The sequence below is a fragment of the Cercospora kikuchii genome (genome assembly GCF_019650295.1).
Source record: "Cercospora kikuchii DNA, contig_00007, whole genome shotgun sequence".
Taxonomy (NCBI): domain Eukaryota; kingdom Fungi; phylum Ascomycota; class Dothideomycetes; order Mycosphaerellales; family Mycosphaerellaceae; genus Cercospora; species Cercospora kikuchii.
Window position 1 is genome coordinate 2,348,342 of NW_025408588.1, and position 18,093 is coordinate 2,366,434.

The 18,093-nt window shown below is 53.8% G+C and overlaps 7 protein-coding genes across 7 annotated transcripts; 3 read left to right on the plus strand and 4 right to left on the minus strand.

The window, feature by feature from the left end:
* Positions 1-1,326: 1,326 nt before the first annotated feature.
* CKM354_001101500 (uncharacterized protein) lies at positions 1,327-3,234 on the plus strand (the record flags this gene model as incomplete). Its single annotated transcript, XM_044806492.1, has 1 exon — positions 1,327-3,234. One exon carries the CDS (start codon positions 1,327-1,329, stop codon positions 3,232-3,234), a length of 1,908 nt encoding a protein of 635 aa, XP_044662427.1.
* A 336-nt stretch (positions 3,235-3,570) lies between these two features.
* CKM354_001101600 (uncharacterized protein) lies at positions 3,571-4,626 on the minus strand (the record flags this gene model as incomplete). Its single annotated transcript, XM_044806493.1, has 1 exon — positions 3,571-4,626. One exon carries the CDS (start codon positions 4,624-4,626, stop codon positions 3,571-3,573), a length of 1,056 nt encoding a protein of 351 aa, XP_044662428.1.
* Positions 4,627-5,117: 491 nt separating this feature from the next.
* CKM354_001101700 (uncharacterized protein) lies at positions 5,118-6,146 on the plus strand (the record flags this gene model as incomplete). Its single annotated transcript, XM_044806494.1, has 2 exons — positions 5,118-5,601; positions 5,659-6,146. The coding sequence occupies 2 exons, from the start codon at positions 5,118-5,120 to the stop codon at positions 6,144-6,146; spliced, it is 972 nt and encodes a 323-aa protein (XP_044662429.1).
* A 2,212-nt stretch (positions 6,147-8,358) lies between these two features.
* On the minus strand, positions 8,359-10,920 carry CKM354_001101800 (uncharacterized protein; the record flags this gene model as incomplete). The annotated part of the gene is made up of 1 exon (XM_044806495.1): positions 8,359-10,920. The coding sequence occupies one exon, from the start codon at positions 10,918-10,920 to the stop codon at positions 8,359-8,361; it is 2,562 nt and encodes an 853-aa protein (XP_044662430.1).
* A 1,125-nt stretch (positions 10,921-12,045) lies between these two features.
* On the minus strand, positions 12,046-12,969 carry CKM354_001101900 (uncharacterized protein; the record flags this gene model as incomplete). Its single annotated transcript, XM_044806496.1, has 5 exons — positions 12,046-12,157; positions 12,214-12,335; positions 12,392-12,607; positions 12,681-12,714; positions 12,941-12,969. 5 exons carry the CDS (start codon positions 12,967-12,969, stop codon positions 12,046-12,048), a joined length of 513 nt encoding a protein of 170 aa, XP_044662431.1.
* A 905-nt stretch (positions 12,970-13,874) lies between these two features.
* Positions 13,875-16,345, plus strand: CKM354_001102000 (uncharacterized protein; the record flags this gene model as incomplete). Its single annotated transcript, XM_044806497.1, has 2 exons — positions 13,875-14,404; positions 14,455-16,345. 2 exons carry the CDS (start codon positions 13,875-13,877, stop codon positions 16,343-16,345), a joined length of 2,421 nt encoding a protein of 806 aa, XP_044662432.1.
* Positions 16,346-16,834: 489 nt separating this feature from the next.
* Positions 16,835-17,995, minus strand: CKM354_001102100 (uncharacterized protein; the record flags this gene model as incomplete). Its single annotated transcript, XM_044806498.1, has 3 exons — positions 16,835-17,358; positions 17,423-17,894; positions 17,948-17,995. The coding sequence occupies 3 exons, from the start codon at positions 17,993-17,995 to the stop codon at positions 16,835-16,837; spliced, it is 1,044 nt and encodes a 347-aa protein (XP_044662433.1).
* Positions 17,996-18,093: the final 98 nt, after the last annotated feature.

The window sequence follows — 18,093 nt, forward strand, 5'->3', positions numbered from 1 at the left end:
AGGCGAAAGGCGCTACGCCTTTGTTAACACGGTACTAGAGAGCATTAATGCATGCAATGTGCGGACACAGCAAGATCCGAAGTGCAATGTGGGCGGTTCAAACGCCACGAGGACGTGGAGGTCTCGTCGATGCCGTAGGCTTGGTGCCGCTGACCAATAGCACGAATGGCCTCCGGAAACCGATGTATACGAGATCCACATTCGCGTCCTTCTGGAATTCAAGGATCGCTTGGTGTTCAGAGAGCCAAGCGGAGGACTACTGCGAGAGTGCTCGCCGCCTGCTGGTGCATCTTCGGCCAGCGCAGCCGTCTTCTGCAATGGTCCGAGACCAGGCGGCGGGATAAGAGGCGTGATAGGGCCATTTTCAGCTTCGGCCGAGAGAGCAGAGATGGCCCGGCACACCGACCAACGAGGACGCGTGTTACGCCACGACGAGAGGCCTCAGGATCAGAACTTGCCCTCGGGTCGCCCGAGTTCGGGAGCGAATCGTCGTTTGCGTGCCAAAACATTACGGCGAGCTTAGGAAGAAGCTTGACTCTGTGGCTCGTATTCTTGCGAAACGCGTAAAGGTGGAGGAAGACGTCTGACTCGGGCAGGGCCCCCATGGCGCCCGCTTGACCTCACTTCTCCGTCCTCCAGCCTTCCGTCTTGGAACACGTAGTTTATGCATGAAGGATTGTAGCTCACATTCTCACCGCGTGACTATACAGGCCGGTCGTAGACATACGAGGTGGAGTTGCATATCGCTGCACCGTCCGCGGACGGCCCTCGAGACTCCCTTCAAGACTCCCGGCGCGCCGCCAGCTCGATGCGCAAGTATCAAATACGAAGTACAGTGTCCATTGTCTTGCGGCCTGGAGCTGTGCACCAACGATGAACAAAGGGCGGACAGCCCATTCAAGATTGGGCCATGCACAACGCGGCCTTGCGATCAGCCATGCAAGGCCTCGCGACGCACACATTGTGCGGAAAGCTGCTTATGGCGATGCACGACTGGGTTTGAGGGATTGTCGCACAGGCCGTGCTGCCTCAACTGCGTTCATGTGATGTCGCACAGGAGTCGAGGAGATTTCAGTATCACGCCGGCACGCCGCACCTGCGTGAACCTGACGTTGGAATGAGCGACGAGGTGAGGTCGTTTGCTCCTTGCATGTGCGACGAAACACGGAGCGGAAGTCGCGGCGGCGACATCACCACTTCTCCGCTGTCAGACATCGCTGCTTCTTTCTTGCTCGTTGCAGTGCGCTCGTCGACGCATAACCTCCCCTTCGTTTCCTTCCTTTTGCCTATCACGGCGTCCACTCGCTCAACTACACACTACTAATCATGAAGTCGTTCGCTACATTCGCCGCAGGCCTCGCCGCCACCACGCTTCCTTCGCTCGCTACTGCCAATTCCATCTTCGACTTGTTCAAGACGCGTCAAGCAGCGCCACAGAGCTGCGACATAGACTCGACACTGTGCCCCGGATGTGGCGGTAGGAATGTCACCGACGACGCGGGCCATCGCTGGACAGTCACTTGCGATTTTGCCATTGAGGCAGAGGAGGAAACGCCTGTAGGCGGAGACATCTCCACCGACATCTGCTTGGATGCCTGCACCGACAACGACGGCTGCTTCGGTGTCACCTTCGCACCAAACGGCAGCTGCGCCATTGCCTCCGGACAGCAGAACGGGCTGACCTACTCTTCCGGCTACACCAACTTGGCGCGTCTGGCGGACCCTGCTACCACATCTTCTTCACGTGGAAGCATCAGCACAACGGTCACCGGCTCAGGCGTCACCCGCACTACTCGCGTCCCTATCACCACTACTGAGTCCAGTCCCGCAGCATCTTCCACTCCTCCTGGCATGAGCGGTCAATGCGATCTTGAGGACGCGGACATGTGTCCGAAGTGTTCTGGTCAAGTTGCTGTCGATAGCAGTGGCAAAGCTTACCGGGTTCTCTGCGATACCTCCATCAACTCTAATGGAAGCTACTCCCCACAAGAATGGCTGTCCCCTGACGAATGTCTCGAGGAGTGTGACAAGCTCGACTTTTGCACTGGTGCTACTTACTTCGACGAGCGAAGCTGCGAGCTCGCCAAAGGAGAGCCCGACACAGTCTTCGATGAGTCTTTCACCGCTTTCCTCCCGCTCTTGACTCCAACGGCATCCTCCACCACGGCGCCGGCCCCTACTCGTGTCCCGGCTCGGAACACCTCGTCAGTCGTGTCGACTACACGCCTCCCGCAGCCGAGCGTATCCATCCAGCCTGTCAGCTCACGTTGCAATGCTTCCGCAGTCACCTGCAATGAGTGTGACGGGTTTCCAATCACAGACAGACTGAACGGCTCCTACACAGTCATCTGCGAACGCGAACCGATGTGTGTCACCACCGACTCGCGCGGACAAGCTTCGCAAGAGCAGTGCCTACAGTTGTGTGATCAAGATGTGGCTTGCCTGGCTGCTATGTGGGCGCCAGGTTCGCGTGCCTGCAACCTCTGCCTGCGAGGATTCGAGTTGACCCGCGTAGCCGGACCTTTGCCTTACGTGCTGCTCGCAGCTGACATAGACGGGGACGATGACAATACGACTCGCGAGAGCACTGCTGTGCCGACCGCAGTCTCGCCCTCGCCAGTACGCAACATCACCAATCTACCAGCTCCCTTCCCCACAGGATCGTCGACGACCACTTCTCTGTCCAGGGTGGATTCAACGCGAATCAGCTTCACCTCAACCTCGTCATCTGGGCGCACCTCATCGGCCTTGCCAAGCCAGACCGAAGTCTCGTGCCCAGCATCAGACAACAGTGTGTACATTGATGCCGACTCCAAGGCTGCATTTGCCATCGGCTGCGACTCGCGCTTCGACGGCTCTCACTCGGCCTACGTTACAGCTTCAGACTTTGAGGCATGTGCTGCCCTGTGTACTGGCTCTTGCGACGGTGTCCAGTTTGGTGCAACCAGCCGCTGTGGACTGTATACCAGCATTACCTTCATCGGCGGAGCTCAGAGCTGGACTGCTGCTGCGCGCATCACGAACCCAAGCTCTACTGGTTTTCCAACATCAGGGTCATCCGCTGCCGTGAGTAACTCGGGCAGCGCCAGCCCTCTTCCAACCAGCAGCACATTCAGCTATGCCTCGCCACTCACAAGTGCGTTCACGACCAGCCGCCGTTCTAATGTCACGGTCGTCGCTCAGTCGCCGGGCATTACGAGCCGTGCCGCTCCATCGTCGTACAAGCTCGTCTGAACGAAGGTGCAAGAGGAGCCTATATCGAAGGGAAGAGAGGAACGAACGATACGCACCTCTTGCCACGCATGAGGAACAGCAGCTGACCTGTTGATCGGGTTCTGGAGACACTGCATGGGTCATGATGGAATGTATAATGGATATGGGCACAACTGCACAGCACCTGCGTTCCATTCAGTATGTAATTCGAGCTTCGAAAATGACATTGGAATCAAGAAAATTGACGCAGACCTCTTTCAATGATCGTGACAAGAAGTCAATCGTAGCATATGACATGATGCTAACTCCCCAACGCCATCGCTAATAACAGGAGACCTGATGCTTGCACATGAGAGTCTAGTTGAAGCGCTGTCGTTTCACGCCATGCCCTCTCTCTTCTGCGGCTCTTTTGCGCTCGAGCTCTTCTTTCATGATGCGCTCGGCGTTACTCATTTTCTTTTCAGGCTCCGCGCGAACGACCTCTGTTTTCTTCGCAAATGGGTTCTTCTTGGCCAGTGGATTGGCATTCTTCTTCTTTGCTGCCAGTGATAATGAGACTTTGGCTGGAGCTTCAGGCTTTGCGCTTGCTTCGGGATCCTCGTTCGTTTGGCTGTCCGGCTTACTTTCAGACTCGTTCTTCGGGTCTGCAGGTTTCAAATCCGCTGCAGAGAAGGTCTCGATCGCCACAGGCACGCCTTCCACAGGTTGTTCATCGGCCTCCTTCTTCTTTTCAGGCACTTTGGCGCCCTTCAAGCTTAACGACACTTTCACAGGCTCCAACACCTTTTCTTCCCCATCCTGCTCACCTCGTTCTGCTCTCTCCTCTTCAGCCTTCCTCCTCCGTTCCGCCTCATTCCTCTCAGCCTCTTCTCTCGCCCTCTTAATCTGCTGCTCCAGCAACTTCGACTCAATATCCTCATCACCCTTCGCCAATCGATCCTTCCGCTTGATATCCTCTTTCCTCCGAATGGCCTCCGCACTATCATCAACCCACGCAATCTCCAACCCTCGGTCCCCCTCCTCCACCCTACAAATCCCCTCTCTCCCCAAATACTTCGCAAACTCCGTCAAACTCGGCCACTTGGTACTATTCATATGCACATGCTCTTTATCCTTGATATACTCATTATAAAACTGATTTAAATTGATCTTCTTCTCTCCGTGGCCTGTGCGGAGCAATTGAATGAAATCTCGTTGGAATTCGCGCGATTTTTCATTGATGTAGCCTCGGGCGTTTTCTCCTACGATTTGCATGTTGCGGTTGTGGGATTCGGAGAGGGTGTGTTGTTTGAAACCGTTTTCGTCTCGGCATTGTTTTTGGCAGGGTTCGCACCACCAGCGGAGGCGTTGGAGGCCTACCATTTTGGATTTGTTGGCTATTGCCTTGGTTGAGCCGGGTTCTGCGCGACCCATGGTTGTGGTGGTGGTGGAGAGGGAGTGGAGGGGTGGTGGTGGGCGGCTTCGTTGCCTGATGGATTGTGATGTTGTCGTATCAGGCGAGATTGATCGAGATGCTGGGCTGATCTTCGAGTCTTTCTCGATCGGGTGCTGTTTCCACGCTCGAGTATGAGACGTATTTTGTGTTGTTCGCAGTTGTCGCAAAGAAAGTGAAAGTGAAGAGCAACGCGACATGCATGACTCGCGTGTCCGAGCACAGGCTCTACCTTCCCTGCCAGCTGCCCGCTCTTGCTGTGGCGGTGGCCATGTGGCTCGCCACCCACATTCTAACCAGACGCTTCGACGCCTGGACGCCTCTCCCACTACATCCGCGAACAATGACAACTTGCACTTTCATCTGTGAATAAGTGCACCAGCCGGCTGCCGCTGCATTGCGTGCCACTTGTAGGTCTCCAACATATTCTTTGCTGCCTCCCGGCTACACAAGTGGCCTGATTCTCAGCGCAATGCATCTTTCAAAACTCCTTCTTGCACTCGTTTCTCTTCATGCTCCATCCACACTAGCTCGCAGCTGGAGCAAGAATAAAGATGCCATTCTACTATCGAGCGTCAAGGCGCTCACGCTACGCGATGGCGCCATGACAACTCATCGACGTGTGGAGGCGATGCCGCAGCTGGTATGCGTTGGAGGCAATGCTAAGGGACTTTACACTGTCGACCGTGTGCGATGCACCAACTCTGGACACGAATACGACAAAGAAGATATTCAATGGACCTGCAAAGCTGACCTCCCTATCGAATTCAAGCTGGGAGGTACAGATGTCATCTGCGAAGGCTACGACTCACCAGACGATCCCTACGTTCTGAAGGGGTCATGTGCTGTTGAGTATCGACTCGTTCTTACAAAGGCTGGCGAGGAGAAATATGGTCTGCCAAAAGACAGCTGGTGGGGAAGTTCACGAGGTGGCGCCCAGGACCGTTTCAACGAAAGTATGTACACCCGCGGTTGAAGCATTGATGATCGGAACATCCTACTGACTTGCCCAGGTGGCTCAACACTAGGAAACTTCATCTTCTGGTGCTTCTTCCTCTTCGTTCTGGGTGTCATCACCTGGAGCGTCTGGACTGGAGGTGGTAACAATGGTCAAGGTGCACGACCACGTGGCCCAAGATGGGGCGGCGGCGGCGGCGGTGGCTATGATGGCTTCGACGACCATAACGATCCGCCACCACCCTATACACCACGTGCACCGAGACCGAAATCAACGTACAATTCGTCTGCCAGTAGCAATGGGTGGCGCCCGGGTTTCTGGTCCGGCACAGCGGCTGGCGCCGCTGGAGCCTATGCTGCCAATCAGTGGGCTAATCGCAACAACAGGACAAGGTATGATCAACCACAGGCTGGCCCATCGAACTGGTTTGGAGGCGGCGGTGGCAGAAGTGACGGCTTTGGAGCTGGCCCTTCCAGATCATCATCAACGCCCAGCTCCTCGCGCCACGAGTCATCCGGGTTTGGAGGCACGAGGAGACGTTGAAGAAATGTCAGGCTTTGGTCGACAAGAGGATCGAAGCAAACATCTTCAGGTCGCGCAGTTCGCCTCATCCAAGTCTTGGTCCCGACTTTCCAAACATCCGCTCGACTCTCCACGTGGTCCCTGTTGGACAGCTTGTGAAGCTCCAAACTAAATGTGGCAGGTGATCAAGCGCAGCGAAGCACTCGATAGTGCCAGCATGGGGCAGCAAGCAGAATCACTGCCAGCTGATGTGAGCGCTCTCAAACCGAGTCGATTTGTCGTCAAGGATCTGCCCGGGAAGCCCAGTCGGAGCATTCTGCCTCGACTACGAATTCTCGGATGACCGCGTGGCATACGATCCCGTGCGACGGGTCGGTAGTGGTCGTGAAGCCGCAGCTCGTGCATAAGAGAAGCTCGATGAGACGACGAAGGTGTAAGCAACGCAGAACACAGCCTGACTGAACTTCGGCAAAATCGGGCCTCACTATCTTGGAACATCGACCTGAAAAAGATGCCTTGCACCACCCACATTTCTACAGCTTCGGAGTAAGTGGTCCATAGCGCCGCTCTCTTGCATGCTCTCCATAGCTACACCGCACCGCCAAGCGCAGCACAGTGAAGATCTCCGATCGACACCGCATGACTCGGGCAGAAACCCTGCGCATGTGCAGCCGTTGAGGTCTCGCGCTCGCCGAACTTCGCATGGCCCAGCGTGCACAGCATACCGATATCGTCTGCCTTTGGAAAAAGCGATGCAACGCAACCTTTCTATAGCACAACCTAGCGAACACACCGCAATTCGCCGCATGCAGGTTCCGAGTGAGGCGTAGTAGATCGGCTACCACGCACTACTTTGCGTCGGCTCGGACGAGTTTAGAACAGCTTTTGTACAACTTCGGACCTAGCGCATCCTACACTGCATCTCATTGGCTGCTGCGTCATAGATCCTACGGAATAGGATGCACTGTTACCACAGCGCCTCGTGTCAATGCTACGATGCTACTGCTATGATGCAAGGCTGGAGCTAAACGGTTACCCTCAACTGACTAGACACGAGATGGAGCCGGTAGGATGGCTGGGATTTGCACACTTGCCACATGTACGCCAGGACGTATAAGACCTTTTGAATGCGCTACTACTGTTGCTCTAACTCTACTATCACACTCTCCAGTATAATTTACAAGAACTCTATACATCAGATCATCATTCCAAATCGGTCGCGAAAATGAAATCAGTCTTCTTCACAGCAGCTTTCGCAGCTCTTTCTATCGCAGCACCAGTAGTCACAAAACGAGTAAGTCTACTTTACCATCCAACAACATCACCACCCACTCGCTTTCACAAAACTAACAAACCTTCTAGCAATGCTTCATCAACGAAGCCGGCATCCAAACCTGCATCAACAACCCCACCTGCACAACCCGCGATGACGGCACAAAAGTCTGCGTCTCCAAACGCACCCCAGAAGAAGTCTCCACCTCGTCGATCACAAAACGTCAATGCTACATCACCGAATTCGGAGAACAAACTTGCATCAATAATCCGACTTGTACTGAAAACGAAGATGAAGGGACGATTTATTGCGTTGCCAAGCGTTCTCAATCTAGTGAAAGTGGGTTGATGAGACGACAATGTTATATTACGGAAGATGGGGAACAGCATTGTATTAATGAGCCGACTTGTACGAAGAGGGAGGATGGGAGTGTGGTTTGTGTGAAGAAGGCGAAGAGGGATGCGAATGTGGAGGAGGGGCTGATGAAAAGGCAGTGTTATATTGATGAAGAGGGAGAGCAGCATTGTATTGATGAGCCGACTTGCTATAAGCAGGAGGATGGGAATGTGGTTTGTGTTGCGAAATAGATGGAGGCTCTGATGAGGGGTGGTGGGATTAATGTGGATGGTATGATGGATGGCATGGCCTACAGGACGACTTTTACGAATTTATGATGGGATGACGATGATCTGAATGATAGACGTATAATGCCAACGACAGAAATCAGGATAGATGATGAAAAGCAATTTTCTTTTTTGCATGAGCATTGACTGCACGAGTATTGAGTGCTATTTGTCAACGGTCAATAGAGCAGCATGTCACGCAGCGGTCTGCTCACATTTCATTGCGCAGGAAGTCTTCTTCCGATTCGATCGATCTCTCGAGGTGTGCCTTTCGAGCCAATATTGAGTCGTAGTCATTCGTGTCTGTTCCGTCCCCCGTATCGCCACTTGCCAGTTCTCACTCTTCCTTGTTCAACAAATCGAAAGCCTCCTGGCAGAACACTGGCTGAAAGCCCAGATAGTCGCCGTTCGACGAATATTGAAGTCTCCTCAGCTTAACAGCAATTCCAGCTTTCAGGAATTCGGAATTGCCCCAGCTTTCGATCTCTTGCAACTTCTGTTCCATCAGAGTACCTTCTGTCCCTTTGCAGCGTTCAAAGTCCCACTGCTGTACAGCCAGTCTGCAGACCGCTTCTGCCGTTTGCTCGGCCTTACGAATTTCACAATCCAAAAAAGTCTCTGGTCCGAAAATCTTCTTGCCTTTGATGTACCCTGGTCGATCATCCCCTCCCCAGGTCCAGCGGTTGCAGGGCTTGTTTTGGTTCATGATGCAGTCACCGAAAGGTGTAGCGGACATGCCTACTTGGCCCTCCAATTTGATGACAGCCTCAAAGTACAGATCCAATTCGTCGAGAATTGTTGTTGATGTTCTATTCGCTGCGTTGCTCGAACGAGCACTAGCAGAGTCGGACGCCTCCCGTAGAATGGCGTGCACAACATTTTGATGGGAAAGCCCTGCGCTGTTCGAATTGGCAAGTAAGTCCTGCAGGTGGGATCTAAAGCCGTACGTGATGACGTTCAGCAGACTTTGGCAGCGCGCTGAGAGGGCCAGGTAATTGATCCTCAATCTTCCTTCGTCTTCGATCAGGACTTCGGCAAAAGCTGAAAGAAGATCTACCGAGCTCTTGCTTCTTGCCCGAGACGTGAGACTCTTTCCTCGGTGGAGACGAACTGCTTCGTAGAGCATGCCTGGGAATTGATCTGGTTTTTCGCTCTCTTGGATCTTCTCAGTGTTCAGCACGACAGCTTGTTCAAAATAGGGGCAACTCAACAAGGTTCTGGCGGCAGCGGCAGAATTAGTTAAGCCTTTGCCCGCTGGACGGCGACAAGCCATCTTGTTGGCCCCAACGGCTTGTTCGAAGTTGCGGGTGAGTTTGTAAAGTGACGATGCTTGCGGCGCATAGCTCTGGTGCTGGTCGAGGAGTAAATCCATAGCTTCCCACTTGGGCGTGCCTTTCATGGCGGCGTACAAATAGGCGGCTCCAATAGTTTCGAAGCTGCTGTTTACGCATCTTATCGAGTGCGAAGTTGCGTGCCTGAGCAGTTCATGCAGGTACGTCCCCGCCAAGACTGGAAGAGCTGCGAAAAGAGAACTGGGCTTGCAAGCATCACGGAGTTTTGCGCCTGGAAATCTGTCCTCGCGCGAGATCTTGGTCAATTCCTGTAGGTACTTGCTGTCTTTCTCGATACATGCTTGGAAGCGCGGGGACCGTGTCTGCGCATAGTCGTCAAATGTTTTGTCCACTGAGGCTGCCACTGGACGCAGCATGCTTGTCACAGAAGTAGTCTGCTGCCCGAGCGCATCGTACACATCCAGGTACATCTGGCATTGGACAACTGTCGCAGTCCGGATAACGCCGTACTTGCAAATACTGAGAATGCTATACGTGAACTGATCAAGAGCCAGAGCTCCCAAATAGCCAGATTCGTAGTGGGTTCCTGCCAAAAGCTGGAGCTGACTTTGCAGACTCCGCAATGCTACGGCCAAAGGATGTCGCCGAAAATATTGAGCCTCACTTTGCGGAGAGTCGGCTGCATGGTCGACTCGACAAGAGATGAGAAACTCTTGAAGGATGCAGAAGGCTGGGGCACAGAATAGATCCGCAGCATCCAAGCCGTTCGCGCCCTCATCAATTGTACTGGAAAAGGTGACAATACCTTTCGTGCTCTGACCAATCTTAAGGTCCAGCAACACCACGATGGCTGCGTAATGGCGTAGTACTTTGTCTGCGTTCGCGGAGACGATGTCCGAAACCGCCCTGAACGCCATGTCGGTAACATAAGCAGCAGTAGGGAATGTGAATTCTCCGTCATAATATCGGCGCCACAATTGTCGCACAAAGACTCGGATATCGCGAACATCTTGCAACATACACCATATCTTGAATGGTCGTTCATCGCCAGGTTCTCCAGCCAGGACGTCTGCAGTGGGCCCGGGCTCAGTAGCGGAGCCACCTGCGGAGTGAGGTGCGCTGTCACATGGCTCTTCCAGATCTAGGCTGGCAAACATGTTGGAGATATCAGGAGCTGAAAGTCCTTGCTGTTGCTGCTGTTGCTGTAAAGCGTGGTGCTTTGATGCCTTTGCACCAGTCGGATCGAGTGTTGCCCGTACTACCTTCAGTTTCTCGATGAAGTACCGGTGGCTCATGTTGAAGTCTCCAATACGATCATCGCCGGCAACGGAATCGCCGCAAGCCAGGCTCGAATACCACTCGTGAGCCTGCTGTCGAAGATAGATCACATCCGACAAGGTGGAGGCGATGTTCGGCGGCACCTCGATTTTCGCGTTGCTGATCGTGAGGGCAAGAGATGGAAGATCGTCGACGCATAACTTGTCAAGTGATTTCGAGTGTCCTCCGAGGCCATGGGCGGCTTTATGTAGCCAAGTCACTACTTTTTGCGAGCCCTTCTTGTAAAGGAGGTAGCGACTCCTGTACGGCGAGGGTCGTTCGGGCGCCATGTCTGCGGAGGACGACAATGTTGTAAGTTCGGTGATGCGGCGACGAAGTGGTACGGATTGTGCGGTGCAATTCGGAGCTTCTCGTCGAGCCAAGAAGAACCCAGGGAGAAGGTAAGCTGTGGGGCTCGCGTGCTAAAGTTGTTTGTCAAGTGAATAGTGAAGCGGAGCTAGCCAACGCTCCAGATCTTGCCGCTTCCGCATCAACACGTGCCTGATCGAGCGCGTGACAAATGCCAGTGAGAGTACTAATCCAGAACCATGATTTTCGAACGCACGTTGGCGTACCCGAGTTCGACAAAGCGCGCCTGGAGCTGTCATCCGAAAACGAGGGCCGCTTCTTGGAAACTCGGAGCTATAATCGTGTCCTAGGCTCGACTTACTAGCGGAAACCTCCCTTGTCATTTTCAAGAGTCCTACCGGCAGCTTTCTCTCTCGATAATGTTTGCGGTTTGATTCTGAAGGCAGCCAGCCACGTAAGCTGGGAAGCTTCTGCCTCTTTAGAGAAATGCTTGGAGGGTTGGCAGGAGGTGCATGTATTCGTGTCTCGGACAGTTCTTGCGGTGCTCTCAGAGCCTCTTCGATAGGCTTTGTTAAAGGGATCATCATCTCCTTCTAGATAAGAGCGCCAAGGTTCTGTAATTGATGTTCATGGAGGTCGCCGGATCTCAGGACAGTTTCTCATATCACATTTCCAGGCGCGCCAACCTAGCAAACTGGGAAGGCGTGGCCCTTTGTAAGCAGGTGTGCTCTCGGCCATCATTTTGATCTCATGCGATTGGAACACTATCACAGTCAGCTCCTTGCAAGTCGTCAGCACACATTTCAAGTTAAAGCATCGCACCGCTTCAGCTCCCATAACAAATCTATCGCTTAGGCTACCAGCCAATTTCATATTCAGCTTATCCATATTCGCATCTCGATGTGCTCATGCTCATGCTCCTCTCCAGTACCTCCACCTCTCTCGAATCGGACTAATCCAAGCGTCCCGCAACTATCCTAAGCTGTTGCAAAGTATTGCCTGCCGTTACTCCGAATTCCTTGCCTTACTGCTCAGCCGTAACTTCTTCGTAGCGCTTTTCAGAAAAGACAATGATCTCTCCTTGCTCTTCAGTCACTCATAGGCATCTACTGCGCCTTGGTTGCGTTTACCTTGGCCTTGAGGTTGGCGGATGGGTCCTCGTTGAAGAACCGGGCGAAAAGTGGCTGGAGGAGGGATCGGAAGACGACTTGGGCGCCACTACGGAAAGAAGTCAGCACTGTCGGGAAGCAGGTTAAGGAAAGTGCCACGCGTACCCAGTCTGTGGGAGGGACATCCAGAGGACAAGGATGAACTTGAAAGTGTAGTAGAAGGGGAACCAGTAGACAGCGTTGATGGCCGACTCAAGCACAGTCAAGAAAGCGTACACCACCCAGTACTATTGTGAGTTGTCAGTGTTTGGAATCTCCTCCATGTTTTGACGCGCCAACATACGGTAAGCCATTGGCTATCATCGGCCTTGCCGCTGGTGAAGAGGGCTTGAAGAGAGTAGTATGCTGGAATGGCGAAGCCAGCAGTGTTGACCAAGAACTCGCCGGCAATGTTAAAGAAGACGAGGAAGAAGTAGAGTGCACCAAGTCCGAGAACGACATAGACCTTTGGGACGCTGGTCTGCTGCTCGAAGTTGTTGAGGGCGGGGTATTTGCTGAGCTGGTATCGCCGTCAGCATGGGTATGGCAGTACAGTCAAGACGCAAGCGCCTGATGTTTGCGATTGATCATACCTCCTTATCGAGCTGAGACAGGTGGTACTGAGCCCTGTTCGCAATATCAGCGTTCTGCCATGCAAACAGATAGCTATGCCTGTGCCCTCCACACAGCTACGCTCGAGCTCTTTACGACGACGGCGATGGGAGGATGCAGCAAGGCTAATGCTCTTCGTCCCTCTACCCTTTCACGCTGAGTGTACGGAGCTCGAATCGTAACTGTTGGGTCTGGGCGGAAGGCTGCAGCGTGTTCGCAGCAGCTGGCAGATTGGACGTACCGTTCCTGGACGGAACCGGATGAAGACATGTTGATGTTGTTGTTGTTTTGGCGGCGGTGTTGTTGTTGATGTTTGCGTGGTGAAATTAAATGGTCAAGAAGGCGGCCAACGGGTTGTGGAAGAGGAAAAGGTGCAGACGGTTCTGAATCAGACGGTTGAGTGGTAGAGGTCAAATGGAAAGTTGGCCCAGGATTGGAGGGTTCGCCGTGTCGCACGTCACGTCACTGCTAAATACTCCCGATCGTTCTTGCCCGCATCGACAAGCACTGGCGTACAGATCGATCCGATGTAATTGCCTGCGCGCCGGCGACAGCGGGATCGATAGCACACCCACCGCCGCCCGCTCGCTGTCCGCCAAACGGTCGCTTTCACGTATATGACAGTCGGTGAATGAGTGGGCCTTGGCACCGTCTCAGACCAAGAAGTCAAACGCGGGATCTAAACCGTACGGAGAAACCTTTCTTCCTGTCGTCGCTTAGACCTACGACGCCCGTGTTTACCATCAACAATCGAGCTAGACCGTCGTCCATATTGCCCGTCGACCACCGCGCCTCGCTCGCGCCCCGACCAACACACCCGCCGGACTGCCTGCTCACCACCACCGCTCGCTGCACCCGTGCCTGCAGCCTCTCCACACCCAGCGACCTGCGCGACGAGCGCCCGAGGATCGCCAGCCAGCTGAAATCGTCTGCACCGACACGCATTCCGCAATCTATGTCGAGGATACACGCAGGTATAGCAGACCCCATATGCACTCACCCTCGACCACGACCTCTAAGACACGTCTGAGGTGCTTGATCGAGGCGTCGCATCCGTCTGAGTACATCCGTTCCTGACACTCCCGCAGCCAAAGCAAAACAATAACACAAATCCTTCCCGGCTGGTCTCAGAACAAATAAGGTAAACATAAAGTGCTATACGACTGCACAGCCCAATGTCGGCGCGCAATAGCCAGCGACCCGAGTCGCGGGCCTCAACGACGAGCGCGACATCACAACGACACGATTCCCATCCGCCCTCGGTGCACGATGCGAAAGCGACGTACATGGCTCAAGGGCCCGAAGCCGCCCTGCTTCAGTATCAAGCAAGCATGGTGCCCCAGCAAATCGCACAATACGAGCCAGTACAACATACGCAACAGAGTCACCTCGGCCATCACGTCGCGCAAAGTGTGCAATATGCCATGCCGCAGGGCTACGGAGCTCACGACTCTCCATACCTGCCCCAGGATCTGTCATACACGGGGCATGTGAGGGTAGGGTCGGCGCCCATCAACTCTGGGCTGGACGTGCACGATGACAAGAGGCGAAAGGGCTCAGCTGTGACTGCGACGAACGACAAGGAATTGCGAGAAATGCTTGCGAAGAATGAAGGACGTCCGCTGCGGGAGGTCGCTGTCGAGGTTATCCAGAAGGAGCGAACACCCATGGCTGAAAAGACCAAGCAGCTTTTTGCCATGCTGTGGTGAGTAGACGTGTCTGTTGTGGAGAAGGTTTGACCTAACCAGCTTTCAGGCTCCGCACAGTCTGTAAACCAGCAAAAACCTCTGTCCCCCGGAACCGCGTCTACTCACAATACGCAACGCGTTGTGGCACCGAGCGGGTTGTCCCACTCAATCCTGCATCTTTTGGTAAACTGGTACGCGTCATATTTCCCGGCATTCAGACGAGACGACTGGGTGTTAGAGGCGAGAGTAAATATCACTACGTCGACCTGGCCCTCGAGGATGAGCAGGCGAACATGCCACCAGCATGGCAAGGCGCTATCCAGCAATCTGGTAACCGCCAACGATCGCAGTCTGTAAGCACCCAACAGATCGACTTCAACAACATTCCTCGGTTGCAAGCCGACACCGCGGCATTCCCACCCTCGGACGGCAACTTCGATATGCAAGCTGCGCAACCTGCTGCTCCTCGCGGCCCGGCATCGAAAGGTCAATCCTTTCTATATCCCGAAGCCCGTGGGCTGGAGCCAGGCACCGCGACGGCCCTTTCGTATACACATACGCTGCGCTTTCCACCCAGCAATATGCCGACGTTCACGGAGAACGAGCCCGTCATCCTGCCTTCAATACACCCCTACTTGCCACCGAGAACAGACGTCGACACTGCAGAGGCTCTTGTCGCACTTTATCGAACACACTGCACATCCCTCATCGACAGTATACGATTCTGCAAGGAGAAGCAGTTCTTCCGATTGTACACCTCCTTCCACGGCACGCTGACTGTGCCTGTACAAAAGCTGTTCACGCACCCAAACCTTGCGCCTTGGATAGAACAATGCGACCTGGTCATGTACAGAACGATGGTCCGCTTCGTTGCGAGACTCACCTTGCAGGCGGCGCCTGTGGTTGTCATCAATATTTTGAACAACATCTCATCGTCGCTGCACTCTCACATCGCCAAGACATTTGGCAATCAGCCAGCTCATGTCCTGGATGCGAAACTGAAACCGGCCACCATCTTTGCTGGACTGTTATATCGCCTTATCAGGGTGAACCAGTCAGCACATGCGGCTGCCAATCTTTTGACCATCGACCAGAATCGAGAGCAGATGTGGCAGGAATGGAGCACCATGGTCAACGTGAAGCGCGTCATGGAAGCTGAGCTTCCTGATTGTGGATATGAGGAGACGTACAAAATCTTGACCACGGAAATGCGCAGCTTACTCGAGCCGCTGCCTGCCGCGGGTTTCCAGGATGATGCATCCTTCTACAGCTTCGACGGCGGTGAGAACGGGTTCGCGCAGTTCCTGCAGAGCCAGACTGGTCCCACCTCACGCAACGGGCCAATGCAGATCTCCGCAGAGAACGTGCTTGACCGCTGGTCGACCTTCGTGTCGTCACTTCCCACGCGCTTTCCTCAGGCGCCGGCACGAACGGTCCTGCATTGCATATCAGCAATCGGAACGGCAGCCATCCGCGACATCACCATCGTCGGTGGTGCTTCATACAGCCACTGGTGGGTGTTGAAGATGTTCGTGGATGAGATGGCATTGTGGAACGCAGAAATGGGCGGCTTTCTTGAGAGCAACGGAAGCCACACGCCCATGAATGGCAACAATAACATGAACCAATCGCCGGTACTGGATAACGGTCTTGGGCGGAGCCATAGCGGGAGTCGCATGAGCAGCATGGGACCCGCGCAAGGCAATGCGAACGGACACGACAACAGTGCGCAACAGTCGATGTTCATGCCCGACCAGCAGCAACAGCACTTTGCACCACAACAACACTCCTCACACGCGCACAGCCTCTCCTTTCAACAAGGTAAGCTGCAACAGCAACAAGCGCAAGAGGCGGATCTTGATGATAGCGGGATCGGAATGTTGACGGACGAAGAACTTACTAAGTTCGCAATGAACGGACACGGAATGGACGATATGGCAGCAGTCGCAGCCATGTGAAGAAATGGAGCCTGGACTACAAAGGCTATGACGATTTTACGCAGCAAGAGGTGTTCCACGGGAGTCGGTACAACGGGACCATGAATGCGTGCACGCGCATCCGAAGCGATGCCATGGTTGTTTGGGATTCCTGTCGTCAAAGGGTTTTGGGTTTTGAACATATTTCTTATTGCTCGTCTCGCGCGATGTTTAGTACTCCTAATAGCGCAGGCGGCGAGTGATGAGGTGCAGGCACGGGTCGATTGGAGATCCTCGGCCTCGATGTGGGAGGAGGCAAGACTTGTCTTCAATGTGATGGATATTGGACAGCATTGAGTGGCGGACGGAGGGTAAGCTTTGTTTTGGGTGTTCGTTGATACCACGATTGCTTTGCTGCGACTGTTGCGACCCCCGAACAAAACGATTGTTGTTGTCGCGAAATGAGTAGATGTCTTGAAGTATTGATAACTGTCAGAATTATGAACTTCTCACTGGATTTTGTGCCACTTCTCAAGATGCGACTATTCCTTTGTGGCCAGCAAAGCCTCCCACGTCCTCCTTCAAGATCTCGGGCAACTCGTCCTCCAGATAGGAAGACTTCCAATCTTTCTCCTTCGGCGCCCAGCCTAACGCTCGCAACCTATTCGCTCGACTACGACTGTTCAATCCAATCACCGCACCCGTGAAATGAGCAAACGCATCATCCCACTTATCCTCCGTCAACTCTCTCGGCTCGGGATCCTTGAGCTTACCAGCTTTATGCAAGCCTTCGCCAATGGCTTTGGCGACTTCGTACCATGAAGGTTCGTTGTCTCCTGTGGTCTCGCAGAAATAGTAAGGATTCTCGAGAGTTTGAGTTGCGGGGACTTGTTCGAGATGGTGGAGGAGGGTGATGTATGCTCGGGCTAGATCGAGGACGTGGATGTTGGATTCTACCCCGAGACCTTTGCCGACGTGTGCGGCGTAGCCGTGTTTGAGAGCGAAGCGGGTTAGGATGGGGATCTGGATTGTTAGGCGGCCGTGGGAGGGGTTGACTGGGAGGGTTGTTAGTGGGTCATTTGAGGGGTGAGGTTGTTCTGAGTGAGGTGGGCGCCTTACAGCCGTAGATGAGAGGCGGGATCATGATTGCGATTTTCGCTTTGTCGCCCAGTTCTTTCTGAGCTTTCACGATGGCGAGGTCGATCTCTCGGTGTGGTGCTGTGTCAGGTACGGAGTCGATTTCACTTCTGATGTCGTCGTGGTAGATTTTATCGCTCTTGTATGCATTGAGTGCTCCGTCGTCGAGCACGCTGGTGCCAGAGGTGTGGATGAAGATGGCTGGCAGTCCTTCGGCAGCACGTTGCTTGATACCATCGAGCACAGCTTCGACACTTGGGAGATGGTCTGCGGTTGCGGTATGAATTGTAATGTCGTGTTTGGCAGTCTGCTCGGCGATCTTGTCCTTGTCGTTCAGATCACCTTGGATGACTTTGGCACCAGACTTTGCAATTTGGTCGCCATGTTCTTTGCGGCGGATGAGTCCGGTTACTTGATAGCCTTCGTTGACGAGAAGGTCAAGGACATTCCAGCCCTACAAAGTGTTAGCCTCATGAGATGTGTCAATGGCTGTGGATTTGTGCTCACAATGAAGCCAGGTCCCACGATGAAGACGGATTTTCCTGTTGATGCCATTGTGATTGATCGTACGAAACCTGGATGTTTAATATAGGGTAAGCTATGGAGGCATGCGAGGTCATATATAACCCCAATGCTTTGTAATATGGAGCCGA